Below are 14,198 nucleotides of genomic sequence, written 5' to 3'. Positions count from 1 at the left end.
ATGTTCTGTTGAGTTTCACAGCATTGTAGAGACCCTGACATATGCGTGGGGCCGCGTCGTGAGCGCTAGATAACAGACCACCTAACTTCCCCGGCCTCCGCGGGGAGTCCCGTGCCCTTCGAAAACACATATCTAAGAGGAAGCGCATGCGGGAACTTGGGGTGAATGTCCCCGACGGCGTTCCACCGCTTCCCTTTCTTCTTGCCTCACCAGCAGAAACACATACGCAACAGCGCACACACGACACACGATATGACGACGTGCCGACAAGATTCTTGTTGCGAGGGAGGGAAAAAAATTACGTCCGCCATCTCCCTCGCAGGGAGCGACCCTCGTCGCAGACCCGGGAGACGTGAAGGACCAAATCCCTTTACCACCATATGGGCACGATGACGCCTCACATACGCCTCTCCTCTGCTGCTGCACCGGCCCCTTCCGTGCAGTCAAATCAGCACTCCGCAGCGGGCGTCCATCAAAGCGCCGCGTACGAGCACTGAAGTCTGAAATCACGAAAAATAAGGCAAACGCCTTTCTGCCACTCCGTCCGCCGCCATGAGCGTAACGGGCGCTCTCGAAGAGTGCTGCAGTCAAAATCACACTTCGTGCTGAAGAGACGCGCTGCCCCCACACGACCTCGTCGCTCAACTCTAAACTGGCGTAACGAAGAGCTGGAAAACAAACGATGCGACACCCAGCACCCAGACCGGGGCCCCCCACGCCCACGCAGAACGAACCGCCTTCGGCGCCGGAGCTGCGTGTGCGCGAGCAGAAACAGGACCTTTTTGACTCCCTCGCACGTGGGGCCGGAAACAGACGCAGCAGCGAACTGTTTATGGTCTTCCGTACTGCACGCACCGAGAAACGCAGTGACAGCGCGGTACAGCCTCAAGGGGCTCATTCGTGCCAAGCAAAAACTGGTGTTCACTGTCTAGGGTCTATCAGCGGACACTTCCAATCGCCCGCAGCACGCATGTGGCGCCGGACTCTTCCCACGGAAAAAATCCCTGTGCGGCTGTATGTCCCTCCGCGTAGGCATGCAAGCCTGTTCCTGCTTGTGCTTTGCTTCCTGAGAATCTTCTGTCATGAACGTCTTGGTCTCCTTCGTCTCTGTTTCCTGTTCCTCTTGAGTGGCTCGGCGGCCCCCTTCCGATTCGACAGAGCGTGAAGCCTCTTGAGGCCAGAGTGCCCGCCGATCGCTGCGATGTCTGCGACAAACCGCCCAATTTAAAAATCACACATTCCAGCCGCTTCCCCCCGCCGAGTCTCCCCGTACTGCGCGGCGTCGCCATATAGGGCCGAACACAGAACGGCACAGAAGAAGCTTACGCGCCTCCGGGAAACGCGGCGCCTTCTGCCCACAGACAACCACACAAACGCTCAACGCCAGCCTGCGCTTACGGCGTGAATGATGCATGCACGACCCCCGGTTCAGTCAACGACTCGGGCAGCGTGCGTGACGAAGCGCGCACGCCACTTTGGGCCCCAACTTCGGAAAAAGCCCGCCAAGCCGCGCTCGTTCAGGGGCTCCACCGTCCCTGATTTCCCTCTAGCTGCGTGGGGTGCCTGTCGCTTCCCCACGTTGAACAGTTCTCAGACGTGCCTCTCCGGCACTCCCTTTTCCTGCAGATTTCCCCTTTGTCTTTCCCTTGGGTGATTTCGCCGCGCTTTCCTCCGCAGAGAGGGCGGGCGCAAGCTTCGCCTCTGTGGCTCTCGAAGCCGAGGCAAGGACTTGGGCATCCCTAGCCTCGCGCAGCAACAGACCTGTATACTACATTCAGGGTGGACATAGGAGTCGATGAAGAGGTGAAGTCCCGGATATTTTTATTGGCCGTCTGCGGGCACGGCCGCAGATCACTGTCTTGAAGGCGTAGGAGGTGAGTCTCCAGAGGCGCCATGGCGGCGAGCCAGGCGTCCCTCGTCGCTGTCGGAGGGGGGGTGGAAGGTCGGTTAGCTACCGGTCGTGGGTTCGGTACTCGCAAGCGTCACCGCAGGAGCCCCCGCCGCACGCGCTGCAGCCACGACCTTGATGGGCTCCATGGCACGACATGAAGCGAACATCCATGCCACGCAGTTGGTCACGCGCGCCTCCCGAGCCCGCCCGGCCCTCTCGTCCGCCCCCAGTGGGGCTGTGCGCCGAGTGGGAGTCCCGGCTTCCGCTGGGGGAACGTCGACGTCGACTCCGCATGAACACCTCGTACAGGAGGGCGGAGTGGTCAACGAGAGGGCGCATGGCGTTGCGGTCCTTCACTTCTTCCTCGTGCTCAAGAAGGTAGTCGAGGCAGATTTCCTTCAGATCCACGATGTTGTGGTCGTTCGCAGCAATGAGCACCTCAACAACCGTGGTCACGCTCAGCATGCGGCGAAGCGCTTCGACGCAGAGACACTTCAGGCGGTCGACGCAGAACTGAAAAAGCGAACCGGAAGGAAAACCCACCAACGCAGACAAATACAGAGGCAAAGTCACAAAACTGGATGCCGCTCCACGTTCAAGGCAACAAACACCCCATGAAAGAGCTTTACAAGCTCGTTCACGCAGTTCGTTTCCGCTACAGAGGAATGCGACGAGGCGAGCCACGACAGCGGTGCACACATACGCACGCCCCCACAGAGACACAGCGTTGGCCTGCAAGAACATGGTGGCGCACCTAAACTCTGCTCGAGGTTTACTCGCGTGCAATTCGGAAAGTCGGGTGTATAGACATTCTCATTACTGAGTTGCCTAGCAGCGGAACCCTTTCCTACCCGTACTGCATGCAACGGCTCCATCGATTTGTTTGTTTCAACACTGCTCGGTCCATTTCGCGTGCGTCGAGGAGGATGCACTCGCAATGGAGGGTGAACGAAGAGCCTCGATTCAGCAGCGCCCTCCACCAGCATCTTCCCCTGCCTCACAGAAAACTCACCCGCTCGGCGGCAATCATCAGCTGCACGATCTGCTGGCACGACAGCCGCTTGGAGACCATGTCCGCGTGGAGGTACTCCAGCAACGCAGCCATGACCTGAGAGGAACACAGTGCCGACCGCACACGGATGCTTACCCGGGAAGTTAGCGTCTAAAACCTAAACGCGGAAATAGATAACCAATAGTCTCGACTTGACGCACAGATGGACATAATTGATCCTGTCCAGAAGCGCACGAACGTTTGGCAGGTGTGACCCATGCGCAAGATCCACGTCCACTCGTTGAGACAGTATCTGAAAAAGATTCTGGTTACGCAGAAGAGCCAGGAGAGCATTCTTGCACGCTTTGGACCTCCTGATTCCTCAGTTTGAGCCGCATCGACGGCCCGCAGCGAGTGCGTGGCTACGACCCCAGACGACGCGCACGGACTGCCGACAGAGAGCTGCCTCCCGTGGGGGCGCCCCACGTACCTCGTACTGCACGCCCCCGATGCTGATGGGAACTCCGTTCTTGGCCATTTCTGTCTCCTTCAAACCGGACTGGAAGAGCGCTCGGAAGTGTTCACTACGCGCCACAAGAATGGCCTTGCACGCGTGCAAAAGCCTGCCGCCTTCAACCACGAACGTGACGTCGCTGTCCGGCGGCGCGAGGAGGCGACGAAGGTCAGCAATGAACGTGGAAGGAGGGATCGCCACAGCAGCTGCGGAAACAGCATTCGACAAAGCCGATCCAGTGCACACGAAAAGCAGAGGCCGCTTACGGAGGCACCGCCTGTAAACACCACGCGCCGAGAAATATGCGCGCGCCCCCAGGCCCCCTAAAACCGGAGAGGCACGCACCCCGCAGGCGCGCAGTTCAGATGCAGCGAGTCTACCGGAAGATCGGCGAGTCTTCCTCGAATGCAGCAAAACGGCCTAGGGAAATGTGAAACGCCCAACCAACCAAACACCTCGCGGGCATTGACCAGCCCCTCGGAGACATCAGTTTTTTGTTTATCCGATTTGACTTATACAGTTCTGGTTCGTGGATCACTTTTACCGAGACTCCGCGCGCAGCTGTGCAACATGACCCGACACGCTGGTGCATGCGTATGGTCTGAGCACTCCTGCAACGCCCGACAGCGGATAGGACCGCCCCTCCCTGGCAGATCAAGCGGAAGATGGACGCGGCTGGAAATCCACGCGAGGGCTTTGTCAAGGAAGAGCCCCGGCAGAAACGCGGGCAACACAGCTCGAAAGGCGCACGGCGTAATCCGTGTCCGCTTGCACGCAGGAACCTCCATACTCGCTTACGAAATTTGAATTCGTGAAAGTCATTCAGAACGTTGTGGCCGTTGTAGCCTCCAAAGATATAGAGCGCGTTCTTGTAGACCTGAGCAACCATCGAGCTGCGCCCGCTGGGCGTGTCTCGCGCCTCGACTACCTGCCACTCATGCGTGTCTGCGAAGAGACAGGGGCGAACGAAGACAAAACTGCTTCATGCAACGGCAGCCACCCCACCCAGAAAGTGCTGCCGACCTCCAACGAATGGTCGCCGCGGATAGGCGAGACTGCAGCAAGTTCAAGGCATGTAGATACAAACATACATGCATACAGCTAAGTGTGCGTCACATCCGTCAAATGCCGCTCTGGGTCCCGGCGTCATAGTGTGTCCCTTCATTGGGAAATGGGCTCGGGGGGTGTGTTCCAAAGCTCCACTCTTGAGCGCCTCAGCCATCCTTTGACTCCGCCCTGAGTGCTGTTACCCAAATTGAAGACGTAGAGGTCGTTAAGCCTCTCTTGTCCGTTGTAGCCCCCAAAGATATAAAGGCAGTTTCCGTGAGCTGCAGCGGCATGGAAATATCTCGCCGATGGCGCGCCTACGGCGCCCCCGCCTGCTGTGCCTGAGCGGCAGCTGTCTCGAGGGGCGCAGACGAAAGCTTCGCCCACGCCCGCGCCAATCTGACTGTGCGTGCAGCGCCAGCAGGTCACTCCGCCCTCGTCGGTTGCCTCGTAGGACTCGCGGACTCCTCCGCTGCCGGACCCGGCCTGGGGGAAGACCACAGCACCGGCGCCTCCACTGCTGCCCCCTCCAAAGCTTGCGCCGGATGCATTTTGGGAGTACCATCCGTAAGCGCCGCCACCCGACGCCCCACGGCCCCCACTTCCGCTCGCCGAGAGCCTCTCGGCCTCATCCCCCCTGAATGCGACGCTTCCCGCGACGTTGGACGTGCTCGCGCGGCCTCGGGAGTCCTCCACCCACGCGGCTGGTCGCGACGAAGAACGGCTACTCCGGGGCGATGAAGGCCTCGTTGCGTCGACGCTGTCCCTGCCGCTGGCTCCCACGTGCCCTCCCGAAACCGCCCGATCCTGGCGCAGAGAGCTGAAAGTGTACGGAGAAGACGACGACGGCGAAGCGGACAGAGGAGAGGTCGGAGGTGGATGCGTCGCGATCAACGTCCAGCACCGTGTGGGAATGTGAAAACAGAAAAAATCATTGAGGCGGTTGACGCCGTCGTATCCACCAAACATGTAGATACAGTTCTCGTGGTGAGCCCACGAAGGGCAGGAACGCCCAGAGGGAAGATGCCCGTGCTGCCTCGTTTCCGCCCACTGAGACGACAGAAGATTCAACTCATGCATGTCTCGCAGCCAGCTGGTACCGTCGTACCCTCCATACAGATACAAAAGCCCTTCCGTTCCACACAAGGCCGAAACGAAGCCAAAGCGAGCAGACGGCTTCTGCCCTCCTGTTTCTATCTCACGCCACTCTTCCTTTTCGAAGTCAAACGCATGCAGATCTTGCAGCCAATGAATGCCAGAATACCCACCAAAAATATACATGCAGCCACGATACACCACGGCGCCGTTGTTCTCTCGGGCGCTCGGGCTGTTTGCGGCTTTCACTTTGGACCAGCGCCGTTGCACGAAATCGAATTTACACAAGTCATCCAGTCGGGAGTGCCCCCCATAGCCTCCAAACAAGTACAGACAGTCTCCATACACCACACTGGCAGCTCCGCTTCGCCTCTCCGGCCTCTCGTCTCCCAGGCACTGCACAGGGCGCCAACGCCGAAGCGCATTCGCAGGACAGCTACCCTCCGCAGCCCCGGGACCACATCCGCCGCGGGTCCCGCAGCCCCCGTAGCGGCATCTGTGGCTGCAAGGGGACAGTTGCTTCTGGCAGCAGCTTGAGGGACCGGCGGCGGCATTCTCGTTGCCTTGCTGCTGGGCGTCCGGCTGGCGGTTCATCCCGCAGCCGGACCCCTGATGAGACAGTCCCCGCATTTCCCGAGACGAATTCTATAGAGGGAGGGAACAGCAAACAGCACGAGGGCGCCTCCGCGCGTCTCACACAAGGCTCGGCCGGGAAACAGCCTCTCTGCGCCACAGCGACGCAGCCCCCAAGCCCACGGCAACGAGGCGCGACGGAGGCACACAAGCCTGTCGACGACGCAAGCGCGTTACCGACGCATGGCGCACCACCTGTGGACGCACAGACAGCAGGCAAGCCCAGAGTGACTCTCAGTACGGAGAAAAGGTAGCGCACTCGCAGCGGTCTTCAACGGCAGAACGGCACATGAGACACCAAGTGGGCGATAGTCTATCGCTCCTCGTTCAACGCACTCTGGCGCGGTCGATTCCAACGTAAGAGGCCTTGGAGAGCACACGGCCGCGGGCCATGCTTAAGAACACAGTCTCGTCGAAAACGAGGTGGTCACCTCGAACGCCACGCTCTGGACGACGGGACCACCGTGGTGCCGAGACCTCCGACAGCTATTTCCCGATATCAAAGAACCGTGAAAACATTCTACCACGTCACTGTGAGCGACTGGTATGCGTTGCACTTCAAAAGCCGGATGCTCCTTGAAACTGACAGCCGACGGCATGTCGTTCCCCTGGCTGAACGACCAACCTTCTGAACGCGGCTTCCTCGGGAAGGCCGAGGTGCCAGTGACAAACACCGGCGCTCGAAGTCGCGGGTGCTCCACGCAGGAGGTCCGCTGTTGCGTCTATGCTGGTTGAAATGACGTGAACAGACAGTGGTCATCTGCTGGTGTCAGAATACGAAGAGACGCAAATAATTTTCGAAACTGGCGACAGGAGCCTGGCTGCATTCTTACGCGTATGAGCTCGTGTGCGACGTGCGCGTGCCGCGCAGCAAGCAAAAGAGACGCCCAGGTCCACTGAACAGTCTCCGGGGTACGTCGCAGCTGGACGTTAGGCGAAATGAATGCAAACAATATAGGTGTGCGACCCCGGCAACAAAAACGTGACAGTACGCAAGACAAGGGCATGGCTGCCGGGGAACGAAAACGGCATTTGCATGCGCGTGCCGCGGGAGGGGGGGGGGGGGGGAGGTGCTAACCAAGTAGCTACCCAGCTGTACTAAGTAACAGCGCTTCTGGTCGTACACCACCAAAGTGCGGCTGCCCTGGAGATGCCACCGGATTTTCCGCAGACGCGACGCATCAGGATCCTATGCTGTCTATTACCGAAGATATCCGTGGGATCAGTCCTGGTGTGCGGTCCGCTTGTGTTCGGAACAGGCGGGTACACAGAACTGTCTGACGCAGTTCTCCCTGCTGACAGACAGCCGAATCAGCATCGCGTGAAGCCGCCAGCACGCAAGGGACCCTACAAGTGGTCAACTCACTGTAAAAATGTACGCTGTTTTGCGTGTTGTTGTGTGAGTCACGAGGCGAAGGAGGCAGAATAATCGCGGGTAGTCGGAAAGCAATGTCCACAAGAGCTTGAGGCTGCCGCTAATACGTCGTAGGACAGATACTCACAGGGGGGCCAGTCTCCCCCTCCGCGCTACCTCGCTGCCGCTTCTCAAAACGCTTCCTCTTCACGTGCAGTGCGGCGGCACACCACCCCGGATCTCGTGCGTTGTGGTGTGCCTTCGCGGGGTAGAGGCAGCGTGTGCGGATTGTTGATCCGCCGCACCATACCGAGGGCAGGGGGGCACTAATCTTCCGAATGGAGTCAGCTAGAGGGCCTCGGGCATTGCTAGAGAAGTCTTCTGCTTCTTTAATTTATCACGACAGCCGCAGTGACAGGCTTGCCCGAAAAAAAGTGGTGCGTGTCACATGCAAGCCGCTGTCCAAGTTGCAACCCTAGATGCCGTGCACATGTAGGTAGGCATGAAGTTATTTCAGACCTCGGTGCGAACTGGCTGAGAGCGTTGACCTTCGGGAGATGAACCGCCGTCGCAGCTTACTCGGCGGCGCTACTACACCGCTGCGTCAGCATCGACACACAAAGTCGGCGCTATACCCTCCCGGTAAAGCCACTTGGCGACGGAAGCAGGCGCAGAGCAGGACGGCGTGCTGAGCGGGACGTTGTTTGGCGTGCTGAGCGGGACGTTGTTCGCCGTGCCGCGCCTGCTTTGATTTCAACGTGAGGCACAGTAATGCGTCCCTGCCCGTCGTTGGCCGCTAAACCCTTGCACTGAAAGGCAGCACGGAGGAGTCCGCCGCCTCCTGGAGGAGATCCACTCTTCTGTAGCTACGCAGGAACTCACGGATGACGGTAGCCAGCTTGTACGATCACGCTTGCCCGCGCCGTACGTCAAGCCGGGACGACACCTGGCTGCACCGATGCGCAGGGGGGGCGGTGCACGAGCCGAGGTCACATGAAGACGCGAGGCGAGGGAAAGTAGCACAGCGTCCAGACAGTGACGAAACGCTCAATAATGAAAGTCGAGCGCTCCGTGTCCGTTGGAGGCCCGCTTGCACTCAAACTTTCGCAGCCCAGTGATGTACCGTAAGTCAAGCAGTTCCGTGTGCGCTACTATGCCAGAATATGCATCACGTCTCATTCCAGAGAGTGCACGCTGCGCGCCTGAGAGCACCTACCCACAACATGCCTTTCGTGATTCCATCCGTCACCAAGGATCCAGTGCCAGATTTCCGCCGTGGTCCTGTGCCCCCGCGCCGCAAAGGCCCACCCAGCCATAGGAGAACCCTAGCTCACCACAGAGCATACAAATTAAGCTGCTTGTTTGCGTTTCATCGAACAAAAACACTCAGCATCTTATTGACGCACAACTAACAACCACCGTGGATGAACCAGCGCACGCCGCACAATGTAGCCCAGCGTCCACTACTCCATCGCGACATCTTTCAGCTGACGGAAGAATGTGGCGAAGTCGTCTTCCGTCCCGGCGCTCTCTTGGTAAGACTCCCAGAGCATGTGCTCCAGATCCTCAAGCTTGCCAGTGTCGTAATCTCGAATCAACTCAGCCACGCCGTTGTGGTCCTCGTCAGACATGATCTTCTTGAAGCGCTGTGAGCCGAGCATCAGAAGAAGCAGCAGTTTCTTGAACTTCGCCTTCGTCATCACCGGGCTAGGAACTGGGACGGGAACCGGTGTGCCCTTGGCAGGGGGCGCTGGCACATGCTTTGCAGGTGGGGGTATGTGCTTAGCCGGAGGCGGGTGTGGAACGTGCTTCGTCGGCGGCGCCGGGGTATGTTTCGCCGGAGGAGGCGGCATGTGCTTGCTTGGCGGCGGCGGAACATGCTTTGTTGGTGGAGCCGGAATGTGCTTCGAGGGAGGCCGCCGCGTTGTGGTTGTTGGCCGCGTCGTTGTCGTAGTTGTGGGTGGCGGAGGAGGTGGACGCTTCTTATCCTTCCCGTCATCCTTGTCCTTTCCTTTGTCCTTATCATCATGCCCATCCACCTCACCCTCGACACCATCCATCTGCGAAAGGGAATCGATGTAGCTCTCCTCCGCTAACGCGTCTGCGCCAAAGAAACTTTCAACGCTCGGATCCGCAACGGCCGGAGCCGCATCGACTGTCGCAGAGAGCCCTACGAGGAGCGCCACGGCAACCACACGTTTGCTTTTAAAGAACGACATTGTTGGTGAGTGCTCGCAGCAAAACGCAGTAACCGTTCGATGCGATAGTAGAACTCGAGGAAAATGAAATGTGTGACCATGCCGCTAGACGCCGCCGGTGCAACAGGCCGAGCCCGGCATCCAGCATCGACGCGCACGATGACCGCCGAGGCTGCTCGCACGCATCGATGCGGTTGTGACGCGGAGAGTCGTCTAAGGCATTCTGGTCACAGGCTACGCACCCCAGAGAGCCGCAGCGTAGACGCCGCGTGCCGAAGGGAAGTTTGTGCATGTGCTGTATGGATTATCTTGCGGCACTGGGCCGCATTTTTAGCACAGTGACCCCTTCACCACCATCAGGCAAGGATGACGACGGCCGCTCCGAAGGATGTAAAGATGGTGGTCCTTTTAGATCCTGCTTTATTGTTCTGCCTTCCCTGCATGTGGGAGAGACAGAAGCCGCGGGGTACGACCAGTGCTTACCTGCCGGCCTCAACACCTGGTCGCTCCTTTCAGGGCGCAGGGTGGATGCTCAACCAGTCACTCAGCTGAAGGATTGAGTGCAGATACAGTCGTGCCCGCGAATGGGAGAAAAGTGTTCCGTGTGGTCGCTGAATCTTGATGCCTGTCGCTCGAGCAGCAAATCTCCCCCAGTCGAAGAGGCCACCCAATCTCGAGCTCCCCACCGGGGCAAATGGGCGCACGACGGGTATGCTTCAAAGGGTGTACCGGTATCGATTCGAATGGATGCAAGTCGTAGGTGCACACACCTGTACGTCGGTATGTGGGAAGGCAGTGTGAATGGAGAGCGCGCCCAAGGAGCTCGAACTGCACGTATCATGTCGGCACCTCGGTGTGGCTTCCGCCGTCGACCCTCCTACAGCTTCGTCTTGGACATCCACTGTACGCACTACCTGAGGCAGCCACTCAGTGACGTGGGCACGGCGCTATCGCGCTGCCACTGGTGTGTTCACGCATATGATGTGGAGGACTGTGAGCTCTGTGACACACGGGGTGCCACGTTCTTCCGCATCGGTTGACTAGGCGCGCCCGTCATCGGTGCTGAGGCAACGTGTGTAGCGATGTGCGATGGTGAGGTCGTGCCACGGCACGGAACGTAGCGTGGGTGCTCGCATCTAGTCGTTACGTATATTCGTTACGTATATTCGCTCAGAGGTTGCCTGCCCACTGGCACGAAGGGGGGATTCGAGGACATATATCTTCGCGGCAAAGTCTCGGATCGAGCTCATGCCACTTGCCGAAACGTCGCAGCTAGCTCCGCCTTCTGTACCTTCACCTCGTTCAATGGCTGCCCCTCGTGCTACGGCAGCGCCCCTGACGGGTAGCTGTCTGTCTGTTGAGTTCTGCTGTTCCGCCTCGCGCAGCCGCACGGCGAACGTGTCTTTTTGGCATGTGCTTCTAGCGAATGGCAGGTGGCTCATGCCTCCGACTCCGGCTAAGCCCCGTCATGAGCTGACAGTTAACTATCTGCACTAGGAAATCGGTACCGTGCGGAGCTACAGCGCCGTTCAATCCGTGCCTCGCGCCCCCTGAAAGAACACAGTGCGGTACTGTCTGCACTAGCGCAACTGCCTTTTGACTCCAAAGCTGCCGTCTAGTGTTATGCACCTCTTCACTGAAACGCAGACCACTTGCCTGCAATGCGCATGCCGCTCTGCCGCTCACTGAGCAAGGCCTCTCCGGCCGAGCTCCAGGGGCGGTGGGGGTCATCTACCAAAAGCACGGAACTCACCCCACTTGCGCCAACGTTGTCGCAGAGCGAAACCTCATTGAGCGGTTTGTTTGCGTTTCATCGAACAAAAACACTCAGCATCTTATTGACGCACAACTAACAACCACCGTGGATGAACCAGCGCACGCCGCACAATGTAGCCCAGCGTCCACTACTCCATCGCGACATCTTTCAGCTGACGGAAGAATGTGGCGAAGTCGTCTTCCGTCCCGGCGCTCTCTTGGTAAGACTCCCAGAGCATGTGCTCCAGATCCTCAAGCTTGCCAGTGTCGTAATCTCGAATCAACTCAGCCACGCCGTTGTGGTCCTCGTCAGACATGATCTTCTTGAAGCGCTGTGAGCCGAGCATCAGAAGAAGCAGCAGTTTCTTGAACTTCGCCTTCGTCATCACCGGGCTAGGAACTGGGACGGGAACCGGCGTGCCCTTGGCAGGGGGCGCTGGCACATGCTTTGCAGGTGGGGGTATGTGCTTAGCCGGAGGCGGGTGTGGAACGTGCTTCGTCGGCGGCGCCGGGGTATGTTTCGCCGGAGGAGGCGGCATGTGCTTGCTTGGCGGCGGCGGAACATGCTTTGTTGGTGGAGCCGGAATGTGCTTCGAGGGAGGCCGCCGCGTTGTGGTTGTTGGCCGCGTCGTTGTCGTAGTTGTGGGTGGCGGAGGAGGTGGACGCTTCTTATCCTTCCCGTCATCCTTGTCCTTTCCTTTGTCCTTATCATCATGCCCATCCACCTCACCCTCGACACCATCCATCTGCGAAAGGGAATCGATGTAGCTCTCCTCCGCTAACGCGTCTGCGCCAAAGAAACTTTCAACGCTCGGATCCGCAACGGCCGGAGCCGCATCGACTGTCGCAGAGAGCCCTACGAGGAGCGCCACGGCAACCACACGTTTGCTTTTAAAGAACGACATTGTTGGTGAGTGCTCGCAGCTAAACGCAGTAACCGTTCGATGCGATAGTAGAACTCGAGGAAAATGAAATGTGTGACCATGCCGCTAGACGCCGCCGGTGCAACAGGCCGAGCCCGGCATCCAGCATCGACGCGCGCGATGACCGCCGAGGCTGCTCGCACGCATCGATGCGGTTGTGACGCGGAGAGTCGTCTAAGGCATTCTGGTCACAGGCTACGCACCCCAGAGAGCCGCAGCGTAGACGCCGCGTGCCGAAGGGAAGTTTGTGCATGTGCTGTATGGATTATCTTGCGGCACTGGGCCGCATTTTTAGCACAGTGACCCCTTCACCACCATCAGGCAAGGATGACGACGGCCGCTCCGAAGGATGTAAAGATGGTGGTCCTTTTAGATCCTGCTTTATTGTTCTGCCTTCCCTGCATGTGGGAGAGACAGAAGCCGCGGGGTACGACCAGTGCTTACCTGCCGGCCTCAACACCTGGTCGCTCCTTTCAGGGCGCAGGGTGGATGCTCAACCAGTCACTCAGCTGAAGGATTGAGTGCAGATACAGTCGTGCCCGCGAATGGGAGAAAAGTGTTCCGTGTGGTCGCTGAATCGTGATGCCTGTCGCTCGAGCAGCAAATCTCCCCCAGTCGAAGAGGCCACCCAATCTCGAGCTCCCCACCGGGGCAAATGGGCGCTCGACGGGTATGCTTCAAAGGGTGTACCGGTATCGATTCGAATGGATGCAAGTCGTAGGTGCACACACCTGTACGTCGGTATGTGGGAAGGCAGTGTGAATGGAGAGCGCGCCCAAGGAGCTCGAACTGCACGTATCATGTCGGCACCTCGGTGTGGCTTCCGCCGTCGACCCTCCTACAGCTTCGTCTTGGACATCCACTGTACGCACTACCTGAGGCAGCCACTCAGTGACGTGGGCGCGGCGCTGTCGCGCTGCCACTGGTGTGTTCACGCATATGATGTGGAGGACTGTGAGCTCTGTGACACACGGGGTGCCACGTTCTTCCGCATCGGTTGACTAGGCGCGCCCGTCATCGGTGCTGAGGCAACGTGTGTAGCGATGTGCGATGGTGAGGTCGTGCCACGGCACGGAACGTAGCGTGGGTGCTCGCATCTAGTCGTTACGTATATTCGTTACGTATATTCGCTCAGAGGTTGCCTGCCCACTGGCACGAAGGGGGGATTCGAGGACATATATCTTCGCGGCAAAGTCTCGGATCGAGCTCATGCCACTTGCCGAAACGTCGCAGCTAGCTCCGCCTTCTGTACCTTCACCTCGTTCAATGGCTGCCCCTCGTGCTACGGCAGCGCCCCTGACGGGTAGCTGTCTGTCTGTTGAGTTCTGCTGTTCCGCCTCGCGCAGCCGCACGGCGAACGTGTCTTTTTGGCATGTGCTTCTAGCGAATGGCAGGTGGCTCATGCCTCCGACTCCGGCTAAGCCCCGTCATGAGCTGACAGTTAACTATCTGCACTAGGAAATCGGTACCGTGCGGAGCTACAGCGCCGTTCAATCCGTGCCTCGCGCCCCCTGAAAGAACACAGTGCGGTACTGTCTGCACTAGCGCAACTGCCTTTTGACTCCAAAGCTGCCGTCTAGTGTTATGCACCTCTTCACTGAAACGCAGACCACTTGCCTGCAATGCGCATGCCGCTCTGCCGCTCACTGAGCAAGGCCTCTCCGGCCGAGCTCCAGGGGCGGTGGGGGTCATCTACCAAAAGCACGGAACTCACCCCACTTGCGCCAACGTTGTCGCAGAGCGAAACCTCATTGAGCGGTTTGTTTGCGTTTCATCGAACAAAAACACTCAGCATCT

General features: G+C 58.8%; 3 protein-coding genes across 3 annotated transcripts; all 3 read right to left on the bottom strand.

Moving 5' to 3' along the window:
- Window positions 1-1,951: 1,951 nt before the first annotated feature.
- BESB_069700 (leucine zipper-like transcriptional regulator) lies at window positions 1,952-6,168 on the bottom strand (the record flags this gene model as incomplete). Its single annotated transcript, XM_029365363.1, has 5 exons — window positions 1,952-2,404; window positions 2,904-2,999; window positions 3,373-3,602; window positions 4,195-4,341; window positions 4,647-6,168. 5 exons carry the CDS (start codon window positions 6,166-6,168, stop codon window positions 1,952-1,954), a joined length of 2,448 nt encoding a protein of 815 aa, XP_029218946.1.
- A 2,820-nt stretch (window positions 6,169-8,988) lies between these two features.
- BESB_069690 (uncharacterized protein) lies at window positions 8,989-9,744 on the bottom strand (the record flags this gene model as incomplete). The annotated part of the gene is made up of 1 exon (XM_029365362.1): window positions 8,989-9,744. One exon carries the CDS (start codon window positions 9,742-9,744, stop codon window positions 8,989-8,991), a length of 756 nt encoding a protein of 251 aa, XP_029218945.1.
- Window positions 9,745-11,627: 1,883 nt separating this feature from the next.
- Window positions 11,628-12,383, bottom strand: BESB_069680 (uncharacterized protein; the record flags this gene model as incomplete). Its single annotated transcript, XM_029365361.1, has 1 exon — window positions 11,628-12,383. One exon carries the CDS (start codon window positions 12,381-12,383, stop codon window positions 11,628-11,630), a length of 756 nt encoding a protein of 251 aa, XP_029218944.1.
- Window positions 12,384-14,198: the final 1,815 nt, after the last annotated feature.

This window comes from Besnoitia besnoiti, chromosome VI, assembly GCF_002563875.1.
Source record: "Besnoitia besnoiti strain Bb-Ger1 chromosome VI, whole genome shotgun sequence".
In the NCBI taxonomy this organism is placed as follows: Eukaryota; Apicomplexa; class Conoidasida; order Eucoccidiorida; family Sarcocystidae; genus Besnoitia; species Besnoitia besnoiti.
The sequence above is the reverse complement of the archived record's forward strand: the minus strand, read 5'-3'. Positions and strand labels throughout refer to the sequence as shown.